Raw genomic sequence first — 24100 nt, 5'->3', positions numbered from 1 at the left:
AGACGATGGAGGAACTTCCTTCGCTCCATGCAGGAAATAAAACAGAAAAATCAAAGCCCAGTCCGGTCCGGGTGAAGGATGTCAGATCTCTGCAAAAACACTGAGTGGTTAGATCTCTTTGTGCAGAACCCCAACAGCTGCTGAGTGCTCTGCCTGGCAGGTAGGGAGGCTGTCTGGGCCTTTCAGGTCCACTTATGGATGACAAGCGTCCCTGTGTGCAGAGCAGCATTTAACTAATGGGAAAGCAAGCACATGAGTGGATTATAGACGAAGCAGCTGCTACGGGATGTACTGTACCTTGTTTACAAGCGCGAACACACCCTCAAACAGAATTCACTTCCTGCTGCTACTTTTGGGTTAAAACCTTGCGTTGACATTTTTTGGGCTTTTACTGTTATTATTTTTGTGTTACATGAGAGATAAAAGAGGAGGAGGAAGTTTGATGTCAGGTCATTGAAATCCTTTTGAAACACATAATTAAAAACTCAAAGTGCATAGTTTTAAATCTGACATAAGAAATTGCAGAGGAAGGGACCAAGTAAGGTCTCCGTTCCTTTAAATTTTGAAGAAGTTGTCTTTCGGAAGATGCAAGGTTTTGTTCTGGCAGCAACTATTTATTATTCTTAAGATCTTTATGAACTCAGTCAAAATGTATTGCTGTGAATGAGCGCTTCACTCCCAAAAGAAGAAGGCAACTGAACTTTTTCTCAAGTCTGTGATCTCATGAAGTGACAATAACTACAAAACTATATTAATAATCGTTATTAGACCTGTGATAAAATACCTGCCAGCTGTTTGCTAGAACACAACATCATGGCATATCAGATTGGATTCATCAGGATAGAAACATAACCAAGAAACCTTTTGAGGATCTGATCATGCAAAAAATAAACAAAAGAGTTGAAACTACATGGGAAACACATGGATACAGTAGCAAACATGTGGCAGGCATTTGGAGAAGCAAAAGTGCTGGATAATAAGAAACAATCATTGATAACTTCATCACAAACTGATTTTAGAGTTGGCAGCAGAGATGAATATCTAGTCACGCTCGTCTATTATGAGAGTTTTATTATTATTTAACATGCTATAGTGCTGCTGACACGCTTTAGTTATTAGAAGCTTTAGTTATATAACATGTTGTAGTTACATGCAATGTTATTAATCAGATCAATAATTCTGTTCTCATTCCTTTAAGGTATTATTGTATCTGATAATAATAATAATAACAACAATAACAATAGTAATAATCATAATGATAATATCTGTGATGTTAACCCTAACCCAATTAAAGATATCCATATGTGTTGTATTATGAAGCTAAAAGGTGTTGGTCCAACAATAAAGTTGTTTTTTATACTGCAAAGTGTTGCTGGAGTTTTGAATGTTGAAAGTAGGAGAAGTTGATTGATACTTGACTTTTAATGCCAATACTTATATTGATATTTCAGCCTGGTCTCCTAAAAAGTATGTTCCCTTACAACTAAACCGTATTGTGATTTACATTTTGATTTATTATCTCCCGGACTACGTTTGTTTTTGACGTATCACAAATACATTTCTAGTCATAGTCCGGTAGGGTTGCAGACTGGGTTGATGGTGGGTTAAACAAACACAAGACTCTCACCCAGGAGACCAGTGTTCATGTCCTGTCACCACAATTCAACAGAGACTGCTTCCATTTACATCCTTAACTATTTCTTTTTTTCAATTTACAATGTTAATCACATGCTACTTTAATCCAGGATAATGTTATGTTTCCCATGAAACGTAACTATGATAATGATATATAAGCCAACTAATCTTGATACAGATGCCTTAGATTTGTTATTTCAAAGAATTGTGACTAAAATAAATAGTAAGCGTGATATTTTACAGTGCAAAGATAAGCGTGTCAGCACTCTCGGGAGGAAAAACGATCTTATCGGCAGATATGTCGGCCTAGTTCCACTTCAGACCTGCTGCTTTGAAAGGCGTAGATAAATATTGCCTATAAAGTTTGCTTTATTAATAACAACAATACTGCCAGTGAAGAAGCACTAATAAGTCTATTATATTGGCAACACAGACTTGAGTCTCCCTTCTTTCTGGATTCCAACTTCGTGGAAACTGACAATTTTATTCCCAGTACTGACTGAATGATCCAAGATCAGATGAATAAATGAATGAATTCTGTTTTGAGAGTGTATTTTCCTTAAAGACAAACAGTCATTAGCAGCAAAAGGAGGAGATGATGCTTCACGTACTCTCAGAGGTCTGCATGATCAGTGTCTTGCTGTACTGGCCCACTCCACTGGCATTAAAGGCCTTCACTCTGGACTTGTATGTGCTGTTGAAGTGGAGCCCGTCCACTGTGCAGATGGTCTCCGTCCCCACGTACACTTCCTGTAAAGACACACAGTGCTTCCTGTTAAGCTGGCAGATACGTCAAGTGCGTAATTATGACACAGAGGATCCTGCTTCTTTTTCAACCCGCACAGCTCTGCCTCTGAAGGAGCGTCCCGTTTGGATCTGGGGCGGTGAGTGAAATAAGCGAGAGTGTGAGTTTGTACAACTGAGCGTGGGTGAGGCAGCCCACACCGGAGTATAAATAGACACGGGGACATACAACTCGCCAGGCTCAGTGTGGCGCTGCGTTGGCGAGCCTCACTGAGTCAGAGGAGAAATAGAAAACTTCCCTCGCAAATTTGGAAAGTAAACAGTTGTTTGGCAAAATGCTGCTCCAGATAAAGGTATGAGATGATTTAAGTTAAAGTTAAAGAGATGCACAGGCTGGAAGACTGAAACACACAACAGAACATATGTTAAGTTCCAAAATGTGCTCCGAGATGCTCTACGTATATTTCTGCTGTAAATCTCAGGTTAACAGTTAAGATTGCGGTCAAATGTCTCCAGACTGAATTGAACTGCCTTTATATTCCACCTTTCTAGTCTTCCAACCGCTCAAACAGCTTTACACTAAATGACAACATTCACCCACTCACACAAACATTAAAAATGCCAAACTGTTAATCAGGGAAATATAAAGCTCTTTCAGACACTGATGAGTTTAAGGAACAATTACAGGATCTTTACATAGACATGCAGAGAGGAGGATGTGATACTTCAACCTCCAATCTTCCAATTAGTGGACAACTGCTCAACCACATCAAGTCACTAGAAACTTTTATCTGTCCACACAATTTATGCATGATACTGTACTTCACAAGTCACACAATTAGATTAAAACATCTACTTTCTACCAGGAGTGGGGTTTGAACCGAAGTCCAACGCCTTAACCACTCGGCCATCCTGGTACATTGCTCAGAATTGACAAGTTGGAATCGAATGCGCACAATCAGCATTCAGCAGCTGCAGTTGGTGAATCCGTAGGCAGATTGGATGTAAACGATCACTCTCTTATGCAACAGTTGTGATTAGGACAGAGGGATGAAGGCTCCCACAAACAGACAGCTGGCTTCAGAGACGAGACACTCAAGGTCAGTGGCTGCTTTTTATAAATGAAAACACAGGATGCCTCTACGAACAGCTGCTGGACCATTCACTTTAAACATCTAACTGATGCTCTGAGTCTCGAAGAGTGTTAGCATCTGTAGTCCCATTTCAGCCTCCTCACAAAGCATTACAGTTGACATTTATTTACTGTTCTATAAAGTGTAAAAGTCAATAAGAGGGATATTCAAAAGAACTGTGTACACCATGAACCAAAAAGTCCATTATTTTGATTATTATCTTGTGTTTTGGCGTCTTTTAGTGAAGGGATCTGGTTACTACCGTTGGATGTGTGTGCGTTTGTGGACATTAAGCATTCAAAAAAAATCAACCACTTTAATTATGTGTCACCTGCTGTTAACAGGAATCTGATGGACATGTTTAGGAGCTTTAAGAAGATGGCAACAGTTTGGGAGAAGGCTGAGATTCAAATATTTGGGCTCAATTAGGATTTCGGTGTGTTTCAGGGCTCTATTAACCCTTCAAAACCCAAGCTGATTTTCTGAGATTATCTAAACTACTTGGCAGGGAGTTTAAGACCACTTTAAGAAAGTGGAACGATCTTCCACATTGATTGTTATGAGAGGCAACAGGCCTGCTGTACTGTATGTAGGAACAGGTTTTGAGGTCGGACACAGATATCCTCTACCATTGTACTGAAGGTATTGTTCAGGGGGTTTAAGTTGCCATTACAACAAAGTGGCGGCCTCAATGTATAGAGAGCTGGGGAGAGTCTTAGCTGGATGGATTACATGGTGAACCTCTGAGAGGGTATAAATACTGCTTTGATCCCAGATCACACTTCCTGTGGGATCATCCCAGCTGGCAGCTGCATTACGAACCCTTTCTCCTGGCGTTGTGTCATTCAATGCCTCCCTACAGTGCGTCACATGACCTGCTCTCATATCACTCAGAGCTGTGCGGTACGAGAGAGCAATCTAGGGATTTCACTGACAAAGCGTTGCTTTCACATTCCCCTGGCTGAGCTGGTGTCCTCCCCGGCGCCAAATGAATGCGTCTTTGTTGAGAAAGAGGCGGGCGGTGCTCTGTAAAGGTGAATTATTACTCTAACTGGTCCTGTTTTTCACTTTGTGTCTTGTAACCTAAATGTTAGTCCAACAAAGACCTCCCTTGTTGAGCTTTCACAAGTAACAAGTTTGTCGCCTAATAAAGTTGAGAGATAAATCCCAACTGGCGGAGACAAAAGAGTACCTGCAGAGGGGAACCTACCCTGAAAAGCCCCATGTTTCCATCGTCCAGCTCCAGGATGTATCCGTCCACGACGATGGTGGAGAGCGGTGGCTGTTTCCATGACAGCGTGGCGCTGTTGTTCTGGGTGCAGCATTCCTCCAGCTGGAGCATGGGAGCAGCTGGGACTGAGGAGGGGAGAAACACACACAAAATTACAGCCCAGTGAGGTATGAAAGGACAGTCGCACCTGCACAAAAACACACACACACGTGATATGACTCTGCTGTGCACGAAGACCTGTTCAATATTTATCATTTATAAATTCAATTATGAATATATGAATCCAGAATCAAAAGCTTCCGAATCATAAATATAAACCCACCAAACGTCTTTGACTTTCTGAGTATTTCACAGAATATTTTAGCGGTGTCAGAGATATCATGCTGTGTAAAGTTTATCAGGTACCAAACACAAACGTCAAAGCACACATCCAGCAAGTTCCCCAACTCAAACTGCTTCTGAATATATTTTCATGTTTACTCATAAAATAGTGATTTTGAAAGATAAAAAGGTTGAATGTAAAACAAGCGGTCTTTAAATTGCTAATGCAAACTATTAGTGTACAGAAATACATTTTAGAAAGCTACTACCTACTAACATATTATAGCTACAATAAGGTTTTATCATTCATTTTTTAACAATTGTTAAAATGAGTACAGAACCTATAAACCAACTATTCAGAACTACAAGCACTGATGGTATATTATAGTGATTTTTCACAACAGAAATCAGTCTGACCAGAGATAATCTCCTTCACAGGGTGGTAGGGATTTACTGTCTTCAGTAGAGAAGACATTAGCCCTCATGAGGGCTTGAACTTGCCTCTTTGAGTTTAAAAAAAAGTAGCTGTGCCGGCTCTCCTTTAGCCCACTCTTGTATAAATCCCTCAGGTGTCTGAAGCTGTTATCTCCTCTCTTTTACCTTTCATCTGGACAAAGTCCAGCTGGTGGATCGTCTGCAGGAGGGGTCCGCTGTCCAGAGTGAGGTCAAAGTCGCTGTTCATCCTGGGGGTGAGGGTTCCCTTCCCCCACTGGCCCTCTGTCATGTGGACCCTCCGGATCAAAGCATCGGAGATCTGAGGACAACAAATGAACTAACTGTTACTCATTAATAACAAAAACTGTACCTGGAACCAGAAAACCCCACAGATTTCACCCAAAACACTTTAACAGTAGATCAGCTGGAGATGCAAACATGTGAAAGAAGATATAAAGATGTCTGCAAGCAAGCAAACAACCCAACATATATAAAGAATAATATCTAGTTGGGTTTAAAAAAAGCAGTTTTTTCGAAGAAAGTGCATTCTCTTGAATGCCTTTTCCCAGGAAACTTCCAAGGACATGATCATGAAATTATTAGGATAACTTGTCTAAAATAAGCGTTTCCACTATAAATATTTGACCGTAATGGATGAAAAATGTTTTTGGGTCATGCTAAAAAGACATGGAAAATAAGTAAACGGTATCTCATGCCACCACCAACCACATACATTGCTATACTGTGATACTGTGTTTGCTCATCAGATTCAGTCACAAAAACAAAACATGGAAGCCATAAAACGGTTGAACTTGAAGATGTCAAGCAAGTTTGATTTTAACAAGGTGAAATTGCTCAGCAAAGGCAGTGAAAACGTCTCCTGTCAACAAACAAACTGTAACTCAACGTCATCTATCAGCTCAGATTTGGTTGTACATATTTTTAACTTTGAAGTAAAGTCAAATTTATCTAAAGGGATTTGGGTCTGAGCCAAATTCACAGCTAGCAATTTACCAGTTTTTAGGAGGAATTTCTCTTTTTTTAAAACATACGTTTGCCTCCCGTAAGAAATGTCACCAGACTTACCACCACAAGTGGCAAAATGGGTGAAACTGCCGATTCAAAAGCGCAAAATTCAAATTAGATCACTTTACATTTACTTCACATCAAGTTTTCTGTGAGTTTGTTCCAGATATGTGCTGCATAAAAACCGAATGTTGCTTCCCCGTGTTTCGTTTTGACGACCATCTGAAAGGTTTTGATGGTTCATAATAAAGCAGGAGATCAGACTTGTGTTTTGGCCCTCAACCAATCAGCGCTTTACAAGCCAGCAGAATAAACAGCAGAATTTCAATGTGAATTCAGAAGCCAGGCTTCCATCCAAAAACAAGACATAAAAAAGCTTAAGCTGTAGCTTCTAGCAGAATCAGAGACTTGTCGTGTGTCATACCTGCAGGAAGCCACTGGGGTCATTCTCCTTGATGACCTCCAGACAGTACTCCATCAGCCCCGTGGTCTGACGCAGCTTCACCGTACAGTGGGAGATCTGATCCCGAACCACCTGGGAAAAAAAGGGTGAAAAAAAAAGAAGAGAGGATTATGGGGAAGAAAAGAAGAAACACCCACGAGGAAATCAAGTTTTGCAAGTATAATACAACAACAACAACAACAAGCATATACGGAAGATAATCATATGTTAATCATCACCCTTTTCGTGTAATCACTCTCGAGTGGAACATGAATAAAATGCACAGAGAGGGTTTAATAAAGTGTGCGAGTGCTGTAGAGTATAAATAGGGCAAAAAAAAAGAGAGGAAAGATTGGAGATGGAGAGAAATTACAGGGGAGTAAATATGCAAAAGGTGGCAGAATTGTTGATAAATGAGAAAAGAAGAGAGACAAAGGAGAGTAGAGGAGAAGAAAGATGGATGCAGAGAGAGCTTAAGGCAAAACAAATATGACGACAATGGAGGGAAGAAGGACAGAAAGAAAAGAGGGAGGATGGAAGGAGGAGGCTGGAGACCACAGATTAAACAAGGCTGTTAATGGATGAAGAGAAGCAGCAGGAATACCAATAATGAGATTAGCAGCAGGATTGTCAAAGTGATTGATTGAGTAATTTTTCCTTCTTGAGACTCGCACACAGATTGAGGGAGGAAGAGGAGGCCGAAAGGGACATCGGCGACTTGTTATTGCCGTTAACGGAAGGAAAGTGACATTTTGTTTTCACGCGTTTAAACATCACCGGCTAAATCAGAGACGAGACCGCAGAATATTTTTCTGTCTTTCTGAGCAGCCACACACTAAAAACATGCAGATGTTTTGGAATTCTCTGCTGTCAGTCGTAGATTTTTTTCAGTCCTTTAATCGTTTTTTATTGCATCCCTCCCCCACATCCATAATTTATCTTCCTATAACATGATCTGAATGAAAGGGAGCCGTTTTAAATCAATAAGAAAAAAGCGCTCTTTATCGCACATACACCAAGATATTCTATTGACTTGACTGGATATTTGATAAGACTTGGGAGATTCCCTCTCCACTGCTGACACTACTGATGTCCACAGAGCCTCCTCACAACAGTGGGGAATAAACGGAGGTGCTGGACCAAAGGGTTGCTAGGTAACAGAAACTTCACTGTTGCTATCTGAGGGGCTCCGAGGCTGAATGGAGAGGAAAATCCTTTCTGCAGACCGACAGTACATAAAGATGATTTACTGATGACTGCAGTCACAGCATCAATATGCAAGCATTGCAGCACTGACACTCGACAAACAGCAAAGACTTTCATACAGTAATAGATTATTCAGTATCTTGTATGTAGCATTACTGTGAGACACATAAGAACATAAGAGAAGTATGGGTGGGCAATGTAGATAAAATACAGTATATACTGAGGCTACAGAGGAGCAATGCAACAGCTTCACTGACTTTTTCAGATCCAAGGTCAACAACATTCGCTCTCTGATGTCCAGCTCTCCATCTATGCTTCCCTCTGACACCAACACCTTATCTGGGAGTGTGTTGTCTCCTCTACATCTCGCTGAGGTTCAGGAGAGCCATGTTGAGGAAATCCTCCAAAAAATGAAATCCTGTACCTGTACCCTGGACCCCATTCCTACTGCTCTGCTCAAATCACATATCCCCACTCTCAGTCCTTTCATATACTTTTTTACATTACAGTAGCGATATATATTATGATTTATCATTTTTCTGGAATTTCAATCAGGAAACTGACGTGAATGCCGTTTTTTGGCTGATTCACTGAAATTAAAAACGTGACAAATCAAAGCATTTGACACAAAAATCCCTTTAACCTAATATATCTATGAAGCAGTCCTGCACACTGAACGTCCGAATCAACCAACATTCAGCAAAATTTGACAAATCTGTATTTTCTCCTGCTGTTTATTGTTTAAATGTAAAGTGTACAAATATAACATTGATTGTGGCCAAAATGGCAGCATCATCTTTAGGCTACCAGTGCCACTAACACAGCGTGATGCGTGTTTTAACCACTGTTTACTTTCATCTCAAATGACCTTGTTTGGCTGCACATCATGGGTTTGTAATGAGGTGTGATAATCACTTTGTTTTTTTCAGTTTATGATTGAGGGCACCACATCATGTTTGACGTGCTTCATTCAAAACCCAGTTTGGTTTGTTTAGGCAACTGAAAAAACTATTTTAACTGAACGGAGACATTTAAAATAAAGATTTTTACTTCTGAACCACTAAAGACTTTCTCATCTCCTCTTCATCAGCTGCTTCCTCGTGACCAAACAAAACAAATTGCAGGTCTGATTGGACTCTGAGAGGATTAAATATTAACTGCAAAAAGAATACTTTCAAGTAAATTAATATTTACAGAGCACAACTAATCATTTTCTAATTACTCCCCCTTTTAGTGCTGTAATCAATCAGAGGAGGACCGTGTTTAACCTCTCTTCCCATACAGTGAGGGCAGGAAATCTCATTCCGGCTCTGATGATTCGATTTATATTTCTCTGGCTGGGGGCAAAACCCTCCCTGCTGTGTCAAGCCTGGAACATCCTCACCCCTGCAGTGGCCTGGCGTGGATCCAGGAAGAGTTTCTCACTGCTGTCGCTGCCTGTTTAACAATCAGACTTTCTGTCACTCCTCCACACGCAGCTAGAATCACAATCTCTTAATTCATAGAGGACAATACGTGTGGAGGGATTTTGCAGACAACTTTTGTCAAATCTTGTCCTTTTCCCCGCTCCTTCCTTCCACTCTCACTGCCTACTGAACAGCTTCTCTCAGCATTCCAGTCATCTTCTCCTGAAATCTGCTGTTATTCAACTTTGGAATAAGATATAAAAAAGCTGCCTGCGGCAACAACGCTCTGCCGGCTGATCGGCGGATAATCAGTGTAAGGAAGATTCGTACACCTGAATCAAACGCAAAAAAGAAGGGACAACAGCAACTTGAAGTGGGAGGAAATTAAGCATCTGGAGAGAGAAGAGATGTGGGAGTAATGAATTAAAAGGGGGAGAGAGAGGGGTGAGTGCAGGACAGTGGAAGTGGGCCACAGTTTCTGCAGAAGCAGAGATGAACGGAGCTAACGGGCGGAAACGAACTCCGTCCTCAAACGACATATGTGGCTGTCATGGTAAGGTGATTAAACACGTCGTCACAGTAGCTCCATAGCGATGCCGAAACGATCCCAAACAACAAGAAGGCAAAAGAGTGCTGAAAACATGCTTTACTTTCCAGATATTATTCATGTTTGGAACAGCAGGCTTTCATCCAAGGACTCAGGTGAGAAGTGTATTCTTACTCATTAAATCATGTTATTACTCTTGTTATAAAAGGAGCTGCTAAAACATGACAATTGATTCTTAAATGGTCATTTTTCTATTTAAAACCTACAGTAACCATACATTTTGACATACTATCAACATTTAAGTTGATATGGCAAACTTGTTAGCAAAACAGAGCAGTATAATCTTTCATTTGGAGTCTTGTTTCTGGCCACCTGATGCATGTAAATCCAATATTTAGTCTCCTTTTAGCTCAGTTTTTGGTTTCCACCAACTCCAGAGGGAAGTATCTGACTCTTTAGCTGCTAAATGCTCCACTATGTTCACCAGCTAGTCTCTAACTGTGTCTGTTTACCTCTTGATGCTGAGCAGGTAGTGTACAGAGGGTTCTTTAAAGCTTTTTCCGCTCAAAACGGTTGCCTGCTGGGGCCGAAAACTTGATGAGACTGAACCAAAACAGTAAAGTTGTGGGTCGTAAAATCTAAAAAGAGTTAACCAAATTCGTGCACCGGCACTGACAACAACCAAATGTGGCAGGATATTTCAAAAGGGGGCCAATATTATCCAGTATCTAATCAGCTGCATATATTGTACTGTGAGTCAGCAGGCCCTGCTGCCTCTTTGTGTAATAAATTAACTCCTATCTTTTTCTGTGTCAATTATTAGGCCACTGCGGCACATTTGGCCTTGTGAGATACTGAGGCTGCAGTCACCTTACCTAACCTGTCCCTTTACAGCAGCAGCACCGGCTGGCTTACAGTCAGCCAGGACCCTGACATGAAATATATGAGACTTTGACATTGGGTGCATGAGGATGATTTGATGAAATGAAACTGACATGTGGCGACAGAAGGAGAGGGAAGTGAGGAGAAAGATGAGAAGGGAAATGGATGGAGGCAAAAGAGGAGAGGTTGAAAGGAGGTTGAGGAAAGAGGGAACAGCAAGAGAGGAGAGGAGGAAGACAAAAAGAGAGACAAGAGGTATTGTGATGGGAAATATTAAATCAAACTGTTACAAGATAAAAGGAAGAAGAGCAAAGGGATTACAATCACTTCCTGCTTTGCTTCCTTACACGCCGCAGTGACGGTCAGAGAAAGTGACAGGGGCCACTTCCACAAACGCTCAGCTGTCAGCGAGGATCGAGGCGCTTCTCGCTCGGCATTAATGTGTCTCTTACTCAGGCTGATGCACAGAAAATACAACAGAAAGATGAGCTTCACCTCGGAAATGTCAGACGTGTCAGGGCTATTTTAATGTTCATTTATAATTTAAATTAATTGTTTATACGTTTAGTCTACAAAATGTCATAAAATGTTTGAGCAACACTCCAAAACCCAAATACATTCAATTTACAATAATACAAAATGAAGACAAGCAGCAACTTTACATTGTAGAAGCTTAAACTAAAGAATGTTTTGCATTTTTAGCTCAATAACAAATTATTAGAGCTGAAACAATGAATCAATGTCAATAGACTGGAAAAGAATCAACAACTATCCAACTAGTCATATTTAAGTACCAATGACACAGAAATCACCATTAATTTCTGCTTTTATCTGTTTTGTATAGTTATAGTATAGACAAAAAATATGACGATGAAGACGTTGAAGTCTAGTAAAACAGGGATGGACACTGTTTATCATTATGAAGACTAAATTATTAATTATTAATCAATGATGTAGTTGCAGCCTTAAAAAGTTTTCTGTGGATCAACAAAAAGTACTTTATAAATAACACAAATACTGATGAATAATACCCGTACTGAATACAGCAGCATTCTTAATATTTCATGCTCATCCTCTCTGCTGAAGATCCCACTGCAGCCATAAAAACGGTTGTTCATGAGAGAATTAATCATTCGATATTTGCCTTCAGTGTCTCTTTAAAAAATACATTTCCTGAGTTCATCTCTGAGCAGTCCAAACCGTTCCCCATGTTTGAGTGCTTAAAAGAGGAGGAATCCGGGTAGCAGGGATCCCCTGGAGCAACACACTTAGTCAGATGACGAGGAGTCAACAGGGAGGTCAGCAAATCACTACGGTGGAAACAAAAATAGCCTCAATGCAGCTGTACTCATTAAACGACCCGCGCTGGGTGTGCAGAGCACGAAGCATCCGGTGGCAAACGCAGAAGACGCTTAGTTTCTGATTCACTTTGTGTTTCTCTAATAAGCCCTCAGAAGAATTCCTCATCAGTTCACTGCTGACTCCCAGATGACATACAGTGAAAGGGACTGACGGCAAAGGCTCGGTTTGATCATATTTAATACATTCTCCACAATAAAACGCTATACTGGTGGTTAGCTTAGCTTAAAGACTGGAAACAGCTATCCTGGCTCCGTCCAAAGGCAACACAATCTGCCTACTAATATCTCTGAAGCTCTGATTAATATGTTTGTTTGTGTAATCTACACAAAAAAACAAGAATCAATGAATCTTAGAGGCTAGCTGTTTCCCTCTGCTCCCAGCCTTGATGCTTATACGTTTCCTCATCTGCTGAACTAAAGCTCGGTAAGAAAGTTAGTGCATTAACCAACACGTCAAACTATTCCTTTAAAGACTCTTAATGTTGGTGCTTTCAAGTGCTTGTGGAAAACTCAGACATCTGAGACGTCTGCTGCTGAATGACTTTAAAATGTCAAAATGTTTCCTCAGTGTTATTATTATGTGCTCGGTTTTAAGGGACAGTTTGTGATTCCAAAGTGTTCCAACGTGCTCCTGAATGTCGCTGCTCTTTGTGGAAAACTTTTAACAAAATATAGACGCCTGTAAAAAGCTCACTGTGATGGAGAATTAATTAAACAAGCTTACTGAGATAAAGTGAGAAAAATGGCTGCCTGAAAAGAAGGAAATCAGTCTAAAAAATAGCTCCCAGTATAAAATAAAACAATGAACGAAGCTACAGATATTAAATGAGGTGAAGGAGGTCATGATCTCAGTACATATAGTATGTCCCCAGTAAAGGTTTTTGGTGGTTTGCCTTGGCTATACATTGGAAAGCACCGCTGTGCAGATGTTTGAGTGAAGGAGCTTTTGTAACCGCTCAGTGTGACAAACTGCCATGAAACCACCTTCCTCCTCTGCCGTCTCTCTGATCAAACACAGGGGTCAGTCCTCCTGATGTGCAGGACAAAAACAGAAGCTGACTCATGTTATTAAGGACTACTTCTCTCGCCTCCACAGCTTTCAAACAACAAGCTCACCACGTCCCCATGGCGACTGGGCTTTGGCGTCCGCGTGCAGTACCAGAGGAGAGCAGCAGGAAGGAGACGCCGAGTCAGCTGCAGCAGTTTAAATTGTTATTAATTGAGTTTGTTTTAATGGGTTCCTCACATAAAAAGAGCTTTGTGTGACTGAATCAGCAGGATTAATCAGGGCACTTCCTTAGTTTCTTAATTGGACAGGTATAAGATGCATTGCTGGCATTTTGTTTTATGCAACAATCTGCTTTTCATGTGTAAATAAATCATATCTGAGATGCTACATCTGGAAAATACAGAAAGGGCTACATCAACATCAGGAGTGCAGCGGGACAGAAATGTGTCTCGTTCAATTACGGCTGCCGGACGACTCCCGCAGCTGAGCCACATGCTAATGAAGCAGAAAGCATCCCGTTGACCGGCCATGTCCAATTACTGGAGGTGCACTCCAGAGCAACAAGCGATGCCTCCACTGATCTTCCCCACTTTTACTGCGGCTGATATCTACCTCAAACGGTCCGAGCTGCCCTCCAGGAGCACAGAACATGTGAAAGTGAGAGTTTCTTGCATCACTGACTCTGTGGGAAACTCCTGTGATGGAAGCCGTGTCCTCGAGTGAGTGAGCAGGGCAGTAAAAAGGAATATCAGATCCGCCACGGAGAAATGTGCCATTCTGGCATTAAGATTCAGCGAACGACACACAGAGGCACCGATCTGTTGGCTGACAGGAGGGATCAGATCTGCGCTGAGATACATTAACATTCCGCCGTCTGTGTCCGATGCCCCACATTAAACACCCATCCATCACTTAACAGCCAACCAATCATTAACGGAACACAGTTTGCATTTTGAGCGTTCAAAATGGCGCCCAAAAGTAGGTCCGGCACATCTGCCTTTTCTGAACCTGCAGTTCCAGTCCAACTAGCGCCGCCTACGGGCAGTAAAAGCAGCAACAGCTGCAGTTTAGAGCTGCAGCCTGTAAACATGTCGCAGTGTGTTCCGTCTACGGGCACAAAAAAAGTAATAGCTGCTGTAATTTTGAGAGTTGTGACACTGCAGCCGAGGAGTGCTGTGAGAGTGAGAGCTTTTATATGTCTAACCTGCAAAACGTACGCGTTCTGTTGACTGGAGCATAGAGTGTTATTGTGTGTCCTGTCATGGTTTCTTTGCAGAAGGAGGGATGGTGGTCAGATTCAGCTCGGTCTTTGCCCCTAAATGTTTGAATTTAAAACTTGGAAATGCTCATTTTCAAATGTAATAGTTAGTTGTGGACAGGGGATCAATACTTTCTCCAGATAACACTTCTAAGCCCAACTGTCTGATGGTGCTATGCCAGAAAAAGCTGAAGGAAATCATTTTTGGAAATACAATTTGCTTTCTTGCCAAGAGTTAGATGAGACGATCGACAGCACTCTCATGTTTGTACGCCAACTATGAAGCTACAGCCAGCAGCTAGTTAGCTTATCACAGCATGAAGACTGGAAGCAGCTATGGCTCTGTCCAAAGGTAAGTACATCTGACTACCAGCACCTCTAAACCTCCCTAATTAACACATTGTATGTTTCTGTAATTTGTGCAAAACAGGATGTGGTTTTACCGAATAAGTGAATAAGCACAATTACCAAAATATTTAACTGTTGCTTTAATGTTAAGCCCAGTTTGTAAATGTTTAAAGAGAAAAAAATAAATAAAAAATTCAGTTACAAAACTTCTCAATGGACAAAATGTAAACCTCAAAAACACACAAAGAAAAGGGGCTGGTCCTCCTTAAATGTGAATTAAATGAAAATGAGTTTTTCAGTTTGTCAGTGATTTATGAGGCACTTCCATGCAATGCCTCACATCTTAATATTTCATACATGGAGAAAAGAAAGCAAAATATGTGTCAGTGCATGAGCATGCTCACATGAAGCCATGCACAGGCTGTGTTTCTCAAACCACCTACACGTGTGAAACCTTGATTCTACAGAGCGTCCAAGCGTGAAATTGGATGCTGTACAGCACAAATGTATCTCTCCCTCCTCCTCCTCCTCCTCCTCTCCTGTTGACTCCCTCTCTCAGTTATGTCCTCTCGTTCCATGTGTTGAAGATGGTGTAAAGACAAAATGTGACACTTTATGTCTCTGAAATCAGTGGAATCGAGTTTTACTTCTTGTGCTAAATCCCCCCAAAAAATGTGCATGCGTTGAGGAAATCTTCAAAATGGGAGTTTAAAAAAACAGCGGACCATTTTTAAAACATAACATTAATATTTAGATTAATTTCCGTCCTCGCAGGCAGCAAATGGTTTCAGTTCATTTCAGTAGAGCCAGTATTGATGTGATTTTCTTACCAATCAAGAAGCCACCAGTTGTCTGAAATACATCATTCATCCCAAATATTGTGGCATTTATTTTTGTCAGGTCTAAGTTGTTGTTGCAGACTGTTTATCCAATCTGAAAATCCAGCTCCAGTTCCCAAATGTTTAATGCAAAAACTGCCATATTCACACTACACCACAACACACCACCCCCATACGTCTCTGACATTTTGAGATGAACTGGATGTTACTTTGTCTGGTCGTGCTCACTCACCTTCAGTTTGTGTTCGTGCTCTTTGTTTACTCGAGACAGCAGCTGGGCCTTGCGTCGGTTCAGGGCGTCGATGAGGGCGTCGCACTGCGCCACCAAACAGGCCTCAAACTCCACTCCGTTCTCCTGCAAGACAACAGGCAAAGGCTGAAAAGAATAACGCATCTAAAAGACGAAATATGCAATATATATATATATATATATATATATATATATATATATATATATATATATATATATGAACTTTCAATTCAAAATATACAGTATACAAAACCAAAAGCAGAGGAGATACTAAATGAGTGAATCCCTTAGGTAATCCAATTTAATGGCAGCACATTGAAATATATAGCGATAATAGGATTTATAGTTAATTTAAAAAATGCATCTTCATTCACACATCTCCTCCAGTAGCTCGTCATCGAATGAGGTGGGTGGATAAAATCATCATGAAGTGAGTAGTGTACGTACAATTATGCCCCGTTCAGTTTGTTTTCACACATCCCAACTATCTCCTCCTCCTTCGCCTCCTTTCCTATCCTGCATCTCCCACCACGACGGGTTTCCCTGGAGCCTCATCTGTCAATAATCAGCGAGGGCTTTTAATCCCACCTTCCTCCTCTAATCGGCCTCTAAATCTGACGGCATGCAGCTTTTGTCTCCACGCACAGAAGAAGGTTGTCCAGCATGTTAATCTATTCCCGGTCAATATATTGTGCTTACACTAAGTACTGTACATGTGATACCACTGAATGTACACTCAAATCAATACCCTCGCTCACACGTTCAAAAGACCTGAAACCTGCAGCCGAGAAATGCTTCGCTGGTGTTACTAAGGTAATACTTAAGTTTCACTAAATATAGCAATCTGTATTAATTAGAGTGGCAGTCTGTGTCCACATATGAAATCATTTTCAGCATAAATATATTTAGTCCAACTTTAGAATTGATCATGCTACATACTAAAACATCCACCACTTTACTGACTCTAATTTATTAAGGGTTGATGTGTTGTTTCTGTTGATTACTGCAGTGGCGTGCAGTGGTGGACAGCCTGGGATCAGACTGGGGGGGGGGGGTGAGAGACAGGTTACATTGCTCCTGGGGTCGAGGATGAGTGAGCAAAGCCACCGTCATCTGCATGTCTTTGTGTGTATTTAAGTACCTGGATGTGCTGCACCATGTTTCTCAGCTGAACCAGGAACTCTTTGGCCTCAGTGGCTCGGTCCGACAGCACGTTGAGAGCTTGAGACAGCTGACCCTGTGGAGAGCACAGAGAGAGGATGTTAGGGAAGAAGCAGCAGCAGCGATGGAGTGATACGGGTTTGTACTGCATTTAAATAATAATAAATCAACACTCCAATATATATAAATAGGTGCTGAATCCTCAGAAACAAGCGTCATCAGTAGGACAAGATTTACTCATGCATGGACGTTTCTTTCTGCAGGGTTCAAACTGGCAGCAGTGTTAGTCAAGCTATGTGACATACTGCGACAGGAATATAGCCAACAGGAAGTGGCATACTCAATTAATAAAATCATTATAAAAAGAGATTTTCCATGTCATAAATAAATATCTATGAGCTTATAGTTCTATTTATTGCAAAACAAAAAGAAATCCCCCCTTTTCACTTCTTGTAAAATTAAATGAAAAGAAATTAAAATTCAAAATGTGTTTATTAACTCATCTTGCATTCAGGTACATATTCAAATATTTAACCTAATAAAAAGTAATGTTATGTTTGGGGCATTTAAGCCAACCCCTCTAATCACATATCATTTTCATTGTTTTATGTGATAGTAAACTGAAGAACTCTGGTTTGGACCGCTGGTTGGTCAAAACCAATTTAGGAAATTAATCTAGGCTTTTTTTCACACAATGTCTAGACCAAACAATTCTTAATAACATCAGTCAATCAAGATATTAATAATCTGCAAATTAATTGCTAATGATAATAATCATTGCAGCCCCAGTAACTGCTTTATCAACAGCTTTCTCCCGCTCCAAAGGCTCATCCTTTTTTAAGTGGTGAAGGAGGTTTTTGTAGTTTTGACTATAACTCTCAACTTAAGTACTCCCAAATAAACCCTGCATCTTGTTTCATGCATGTGTAGGACACATTTATTAAATGGGACCTTTGAGATTGACAGGAAAGACACATGGAGGCAGCAGAGAATGACATTCCAAGCAGCTTAAGTTATTTTAGATGTAGATTCCCAGACCAGTGTGGCCTGTTAAGTTCAAAATGTTCGGCGTATAAACATATATACAGCCGTCATGCTGTGAAAATCTCCTAATTTGTCAGTTTTTAAGTTTTGGATGAATTCAAATTCACAAACAAAGCTGCTTTTCATCGCTGCTGAGAAACTGACATTTTGAAGAGTCAAAGTTTTCGCCCCTGAGACCAAACGAACTGTCGGCTTTATTCTCACACACAAAATGACATTTCCAACTAAAACTAAGATGATTTATGTACAATAAAGCCCTTGACTTTTGCATGGTTTTATTATTGGATTACAGTCCCTGGTCATGTGGAGCAGAGCTCTGTACATGTGATGGGAAATACCACTGCTTTGGATGTGTGCGATGACACACAAATGCTCCTGTTTGGATAGCGGGGAAAAGACAGAGGGTGTTCATGTATGTGAAGCGAGGTTGTGTGAACAAAGAGGTGACGGGGCGAGAGGACGCGGCCTGACCCTGTGGGAACCTTGTATGGTTGAGTGAACAACCGTCAACTTGGGGAGGGTATTGTCTCCTGGGAGGAAAAAAGGGTATTGGGCAAAAAGAAAGAAAAAAAAAAATCACTTCCACTCCGGAAGAGAGCAATAAAACCTGGAACTAGCTGATACAGTGAAAAACACTGTGAAAACAACTCTGTGTCAGCGCAGCTCCTGGCATCTGACGTAAGCTGGTCGAATGGGAATCTGTCTGCGGGGGCCAACGGCTGACCTTTCACCTCAGAGTTTGGGAAACCATGACAGCTGCCGCTAACATGAGTCTACTGCACCAAGGGATGGTCTGAGCCGGTAACAGCTGAGCAAAGACTGAAATGTAAACTTTTATGGAAGAAACTTCCTCTTTGTTAACTTGGGACTCTTATTTCAACATCTCCAGAGACCTCCAAGAATGAAAAAAGATGAACTGTATGTTTTCTCCGAAGTTAGGTTGTTTGTCACACGGACATCTCAAAAGCCTATGTACAGACTTCAGAGGACAAATAGGCTTGTAAGGCTGCTGCTAATGAGGTCTTCACTATATCATTTAAATGTAAAATTATAATGAAAAATGTCTGTCACAAGCACCCTGAGATCAGGGTGATATCTTTTAATTGCTTATTTTGTCTGACCGACCATCTAAAACTAAAAGGTATTCAGTTTACAACACACTAAAACTGATAAATGCAGCAATTTCTCATATTAACGAAGCAGAAACCAACAAATGTTTCACTATCTTTACTCGCTAAATGGCTTCACCAATGAATCGATTGCCAAAGTTTAAGTACGGAAGCTCATTCTCAAACTTTTGGGAACAGTATGCAACAAACTATATCACCAAAATATTTGTCAATCAATTAAGTTATTTCAGCACTTTAAAGTTTTAATGCATGAATTTTCACATCTTACTAACATGTTATATCTCATTTGTTAAATTTTACAAACAAGTGTAAAAATGACAAGTTGCAGCTTGGGTGCAGTGACTTTTTTAAACAAGGAAACATAATAAATATAAACATGAACTGAGATATAATGTGCAAATTTGAGCCATTTCCAGCCCCTATTTCCAGTCTTTATGCTAAGCTACGCTAACTGGCTGCTGGCTTCATATTTAATGTAAAGAGTAGTATCAATCTTCTCATCTAACTCTCGGTAAGAAAACAAATGAGTGTATTTCCCAAAAGGCCGCACTATTCTTTTATGATGTTTTATAGTTTACCTAAGAGGATAAACATGTGAATGGAAGACATTTTAAAAGCATACAAATCGCATCCTTGTCTCCTGATGTGTTCGTCTGCTCCGGGTCGGCCTCCCCTTCCGAGATGAGACCACTTCTGAGTCTCCGTTTCACTTCATCGTTTTAAGATCCTGCAAATCAAACTCAAGTCGTCCCTCAGACTCTGGCGGTTTCATTACACATCAGCCGAGTCACTCACACCTGCCCTTTCAGTTTGTCCTAAATTGGAGTTCATTTTCTCGGTCAGCTTTCTCATTTTCCTCTCTGTGATACAGCGATGGACGTTGAGGGAGCTCGCCCAGTTAACAGTCAGCGTGCGTGCAGTGACAGAGCAGATGAAATGAAAAGCACTTGATTGTCTGGAGGCGTTTTTCCGCAGAGTCTGTCCGAGAGCCTGCAGAGCTCAGTCCTCAAAACCAGGTCAAAACGTGCCATGAAAACAGAGGCTGTTTTATTTCTGCACAGCTCACGGCTACTTCCTGCCTGGTGGAGACAACAGTGCCATGGCCGGCAGGTCGACATATGGAAAGACAGACTTCAGCAACAAATGGGATGAAGATCACTATGGGACAGACACCAAAAGCTTCCCAGTTCGACAGGCGTAGTTTCTTTACTCACGCCGACACAGTGACAATCATTGAAGTTATAACCCTAAAAATTCATAGTCATTTTTGAAACAATGACTTCTTGATTTCAGACACAGGTAGAAAATCAAGCTTCTTCTTACTCTTCCATTAATACTGCATTCATACTGTACATTTCAAAGAATATTGTCATTTATCTCTTATTGGCTTCCTGTCCAACAAATAATTGATTTTAAAATCCTGCTGTTGGTTTATAAAGCACTGAATGGTTTAGGGTCAAAATACATCTCTGATCTGCTGCTTATGAACCATCCCGACCTCTTAGGTCGTCTGGGACCGGTCTACTTTCTGTTCCCAGAGTCAGAACTAAACATGGAGAAGCAGCGTTCAGTTTTTGTGCTCCACATATCTGGAACAAAGTCCCAGAAAGCTGCAGGTCTGCTGAGACCCTCAGCTCCTTTAAATCAAGATTGAAGACGTTTATGTTTGCTGCTGCCTTTAATTGAACCAGATTCAAGGATATTAATCATTTTTCCTGCATTTTACTACTGTATTTTATTTCATACACTGCTTTTTAGTGTTTTAATGACTGTTCTTAATGTTTCCATGAATGTTCTTAATTGTTTTTAAATCTCCTTTTCTTTTACCTTCTGTTTTGATGTTTTTAATGGTTTTATGTGAAGCACTTTGAATTACCTTGTTGTTGAAATGTGCTATACAAATAAACTTGCCTTGCCTATTACACTATTTTTGCATTTATATTTATCCCACTTAACAGACTTCTCAGCATTTTTTGTGTGCTTGTTTGCTCTGGTTGTATGTTGTATGTGTTTGATGCCCATATTCCTTATACTTCTCATTCTAAATTTAGTATTATTAACTTATGTTCTCCATATATTATGTTATATTTTGTAGCACTATGTACATAATTTACATTTTACGTAGCCCTTTGTCTGTATTTTAAGTGGTCCTTTGTTTCTATGTAATTCTATATTTATTTGTGCCTATAAGATCGACGGTAACTTAGCAAATAGCCTGTAGAAATGACAAGCTGGAGCCAAAGCCGATGGATGAGGCTGTAGATCAGAGGTAGAGCAGGTCGTCTTCCAATCAGGAATTCGGTGGCTCGATTTCCAAATTCAACCGCCGTTCTACCAAGTGAAGTCAATGCGGAAGCGCTTTAAAACTTACATTCTCTCTACTGGTCATTTTAGTTCTGCAAAAAGACGTCCTATTGTATTGAAGTCTATGAGAAAATGACCTTACTTCTGATTTATTACCTCAGTAAACATTGTAAACTAATTACTACTAAATGATGTTCATTTAGTAAATTATGGTTCATTTAGAGTAAAATAGACCATAAAGCGGAGAATGCTTTAGGGTGGTCACGATGACTATGTCCACTTCTTATATACAGTCTATGGTGTGAATGGGTGAATGACATGTAGTGTTAAAGCGCTTTCAGTGGCCGCATCCTTCTGAAAATGCTAGTTATCTGGACATGCTAAAGACCGCAGTTACGTTAGCAAAACACTGTTAATCCATTCCTTATGATACTGATTTGAGGTTTTTGGACTAAAAATATAAGACACTATACCACTCTTATATGTTGGACCTAAAGTTGGGCTTTAGGCCCAATGTATAATCTCGCTTTGCTAAGCTAGTTAGCCAAGCATGCTAATGTTTGCAGTTTACTTTACAGCAGACAAACACATTGTTTAATTAATCCCTGACACTTTTGCTTTCATGTTTTATCTATTGGAAAGGCTAAAAAAAGGCCACTGTCCAAAGTGTTAGTGAACGGTCAACTGTGGCCAACATGAAGAGATTTCCGACTGACTGATGAGAACTATTACGAGGCTTATAAGAGTTTGTGATTAACAACACTTACATCAATGAAAAGCACATTCAAGCTTGTGCAGGGACAGTCGAAATAAAAGCATCATGCAACATTTACATAGAGGGGACGATGCTGGAATGTTTGCAATGAGCTGTGGAGGATTTGTTGAGGTGGTGGGGGGTTTAGGATGTCGCTGCTATTTGGGCGCACTAATCATCTCAGTAATTAAGCCGAGTGGGAACACATGCATGGCATGAATAATTCACAAGTGGCTTCAGGGCCATTCGGCGTGTTTCATTTTCTCTCTGTGGCCGGGCAAACTCACCAATCTGTCACAGGAAAGCGCGGATGTCAGAGAGGCATCAGAGCCAATTTGGATTAAAGCCCCCACTAGGAAGTGGGAAGTGCAAGGAAAGAGGGAGGTAGGTGTAATGTCACTGCTAAGCTCTTAAAGTCGCAGCAGAGGAAAAGCATTACTCCTCAAGCTAATTAAAAAACACACACATATACAGTATATATACATGTATATACATATACATATATATATATATATATATATATATATATATATATAAAATGTGTCCAGATAGAATAGAATAAAGATAGATTTTGAGTTCCCATAACCTACTTTCAAAAAGCTGCGTTACCTCTCAGAGAAATGTTTTAAGTGCCCTGCTCTTTTCTCAGAGCTTCAGGGTTAAGTACTTTCTCTGGTGTTCTGTCAACAGTCTCTTTAGCCTCATTTAATCCTGTGTGTAGCCTAGTACACAGTCTTTTGGTTCCACACCGTAAACAAAAACAGAGGCCGAGGTCATCTTCTTGTGACAGAAGACATCAAATACACAACTTACACTGAAACCCTACAATCACATAAAATGAAAAACAAAATTAATGTTATTTTGCAGTTTGATAACTGATTGTGTTTCGCCCCTACAGTTATCAGTAACCAGAGACTCAAACATGAAAGGTTGCGGTTGTTTACACGCACTGCCGCAGCCCTCAGAGAATACAGTTTGAAATATTAAGCAGGCGACTTGATGATATTTACCGTCTTGGGAACCTTTCTGTTGTTAAAAATGAAGCTCTTACATCCTCCAACACGCTGGAAGAGTTAAGATTTGGCCAGATTGTGATACTCCTCCGTGTTTAACAAGTTCCCATATGAAACCCATCTTCCACAAGCAGAACCTAAGTGGCTGGTGCATTATTCATCACTTATATCTGCCATCATCAATAATGCAGAAGAAGTCGTTAACTATCCACACACACACATAAGGAAAGGCAATGAAAGTAGGATATTAAAAAATTGCCACAGTTTTATCATGTCAGAAACAGAGTCCTTATTTGACGGACACCTGGGACAGCACAGCAGGATATGGGGCAGAAGTGATCTATTCTTGTCGGCGCTGGATTTATCAGGCGACGGCGGCGTCTTCTGCAGATCATTTAGTCGCCTGTACATGTTGATCTTGTCTCAATGTGTCAAATAGAACCAATCAAGTACAGAGAAAGAGTGAAATGGAGATTGTATACTGTTATACCTGTGAAGGAGGAGGAGGAGGGAGAGGAAGGTGTTTTAAAGGTCCTGTCAGGTCATTCAGTCAGTTACTCTCCTCTTTGACTAGAGCATTTATTTAGTAAAAACAATGTTTCTGGAGTGGAAACAGCAACA

At 40.5% G+C, this 24100-nt stretch overlaps 1 protein-coding gene across 4 annotated transcripts in view; it reads right to left on the bottom strand.

Moving 5' to 3' along the window:
* trim9 (tripartite motif containing 9) overlaps nt 1–24100 on the bottom strand; it is a 40020-nt gene that overhangs the window by 8139 nt on the left and 7781 nt on the right. For all 4 annotated transcript variants that reach the window (XM_068721699.1, XM_068721701.1, XM_068721700.1 and 1 more), the window contains exons 2-7: nt 17215–17310; nt 16056–16178; nt 6950–7060; nt 5665–5818; nt 4723–4868; nt 2247–2385 (exon numbers count right to left, since the gene is read on the bottom strand). In XM_068721699.1, the coding sequence (XP_068577800.1) occupies nt 2247–2385; nt 4723–4868; nt 5665–5818; nt 6950–7060; nt 16056–16178; nt 17215–17310 (769 nt within the window). The remainder of the gene's footprint in view (nt 1–2246; nt 2386–4722; nt 4869–5664; nt 5819–6949; nt 7061–16055; nt 16179–17214; nt 17311–24100) is intronic.

Source organism: Cebidichthys violaceus, unplaced genomic scaffold, assembly GCF_023349555.1.
Source record: "Cebidichthys violaceus isolate CVI_PGR_0920_01 unplaced genomic scaffold, fCebVio1.0.p SCAF_28, whole genome shotgun sequence".
Lineage (NCBI taxonomy): Eukaryota > Metazoa > Chordata > Actinopteri > Perciformes > Stichaeidae > Cebidichthys > Cebidichthys violaceus.
Note: the sequence above shows the minus strand (reverse complement) of the source record. Positions and strands in the feature narration are given on the sequence as shown.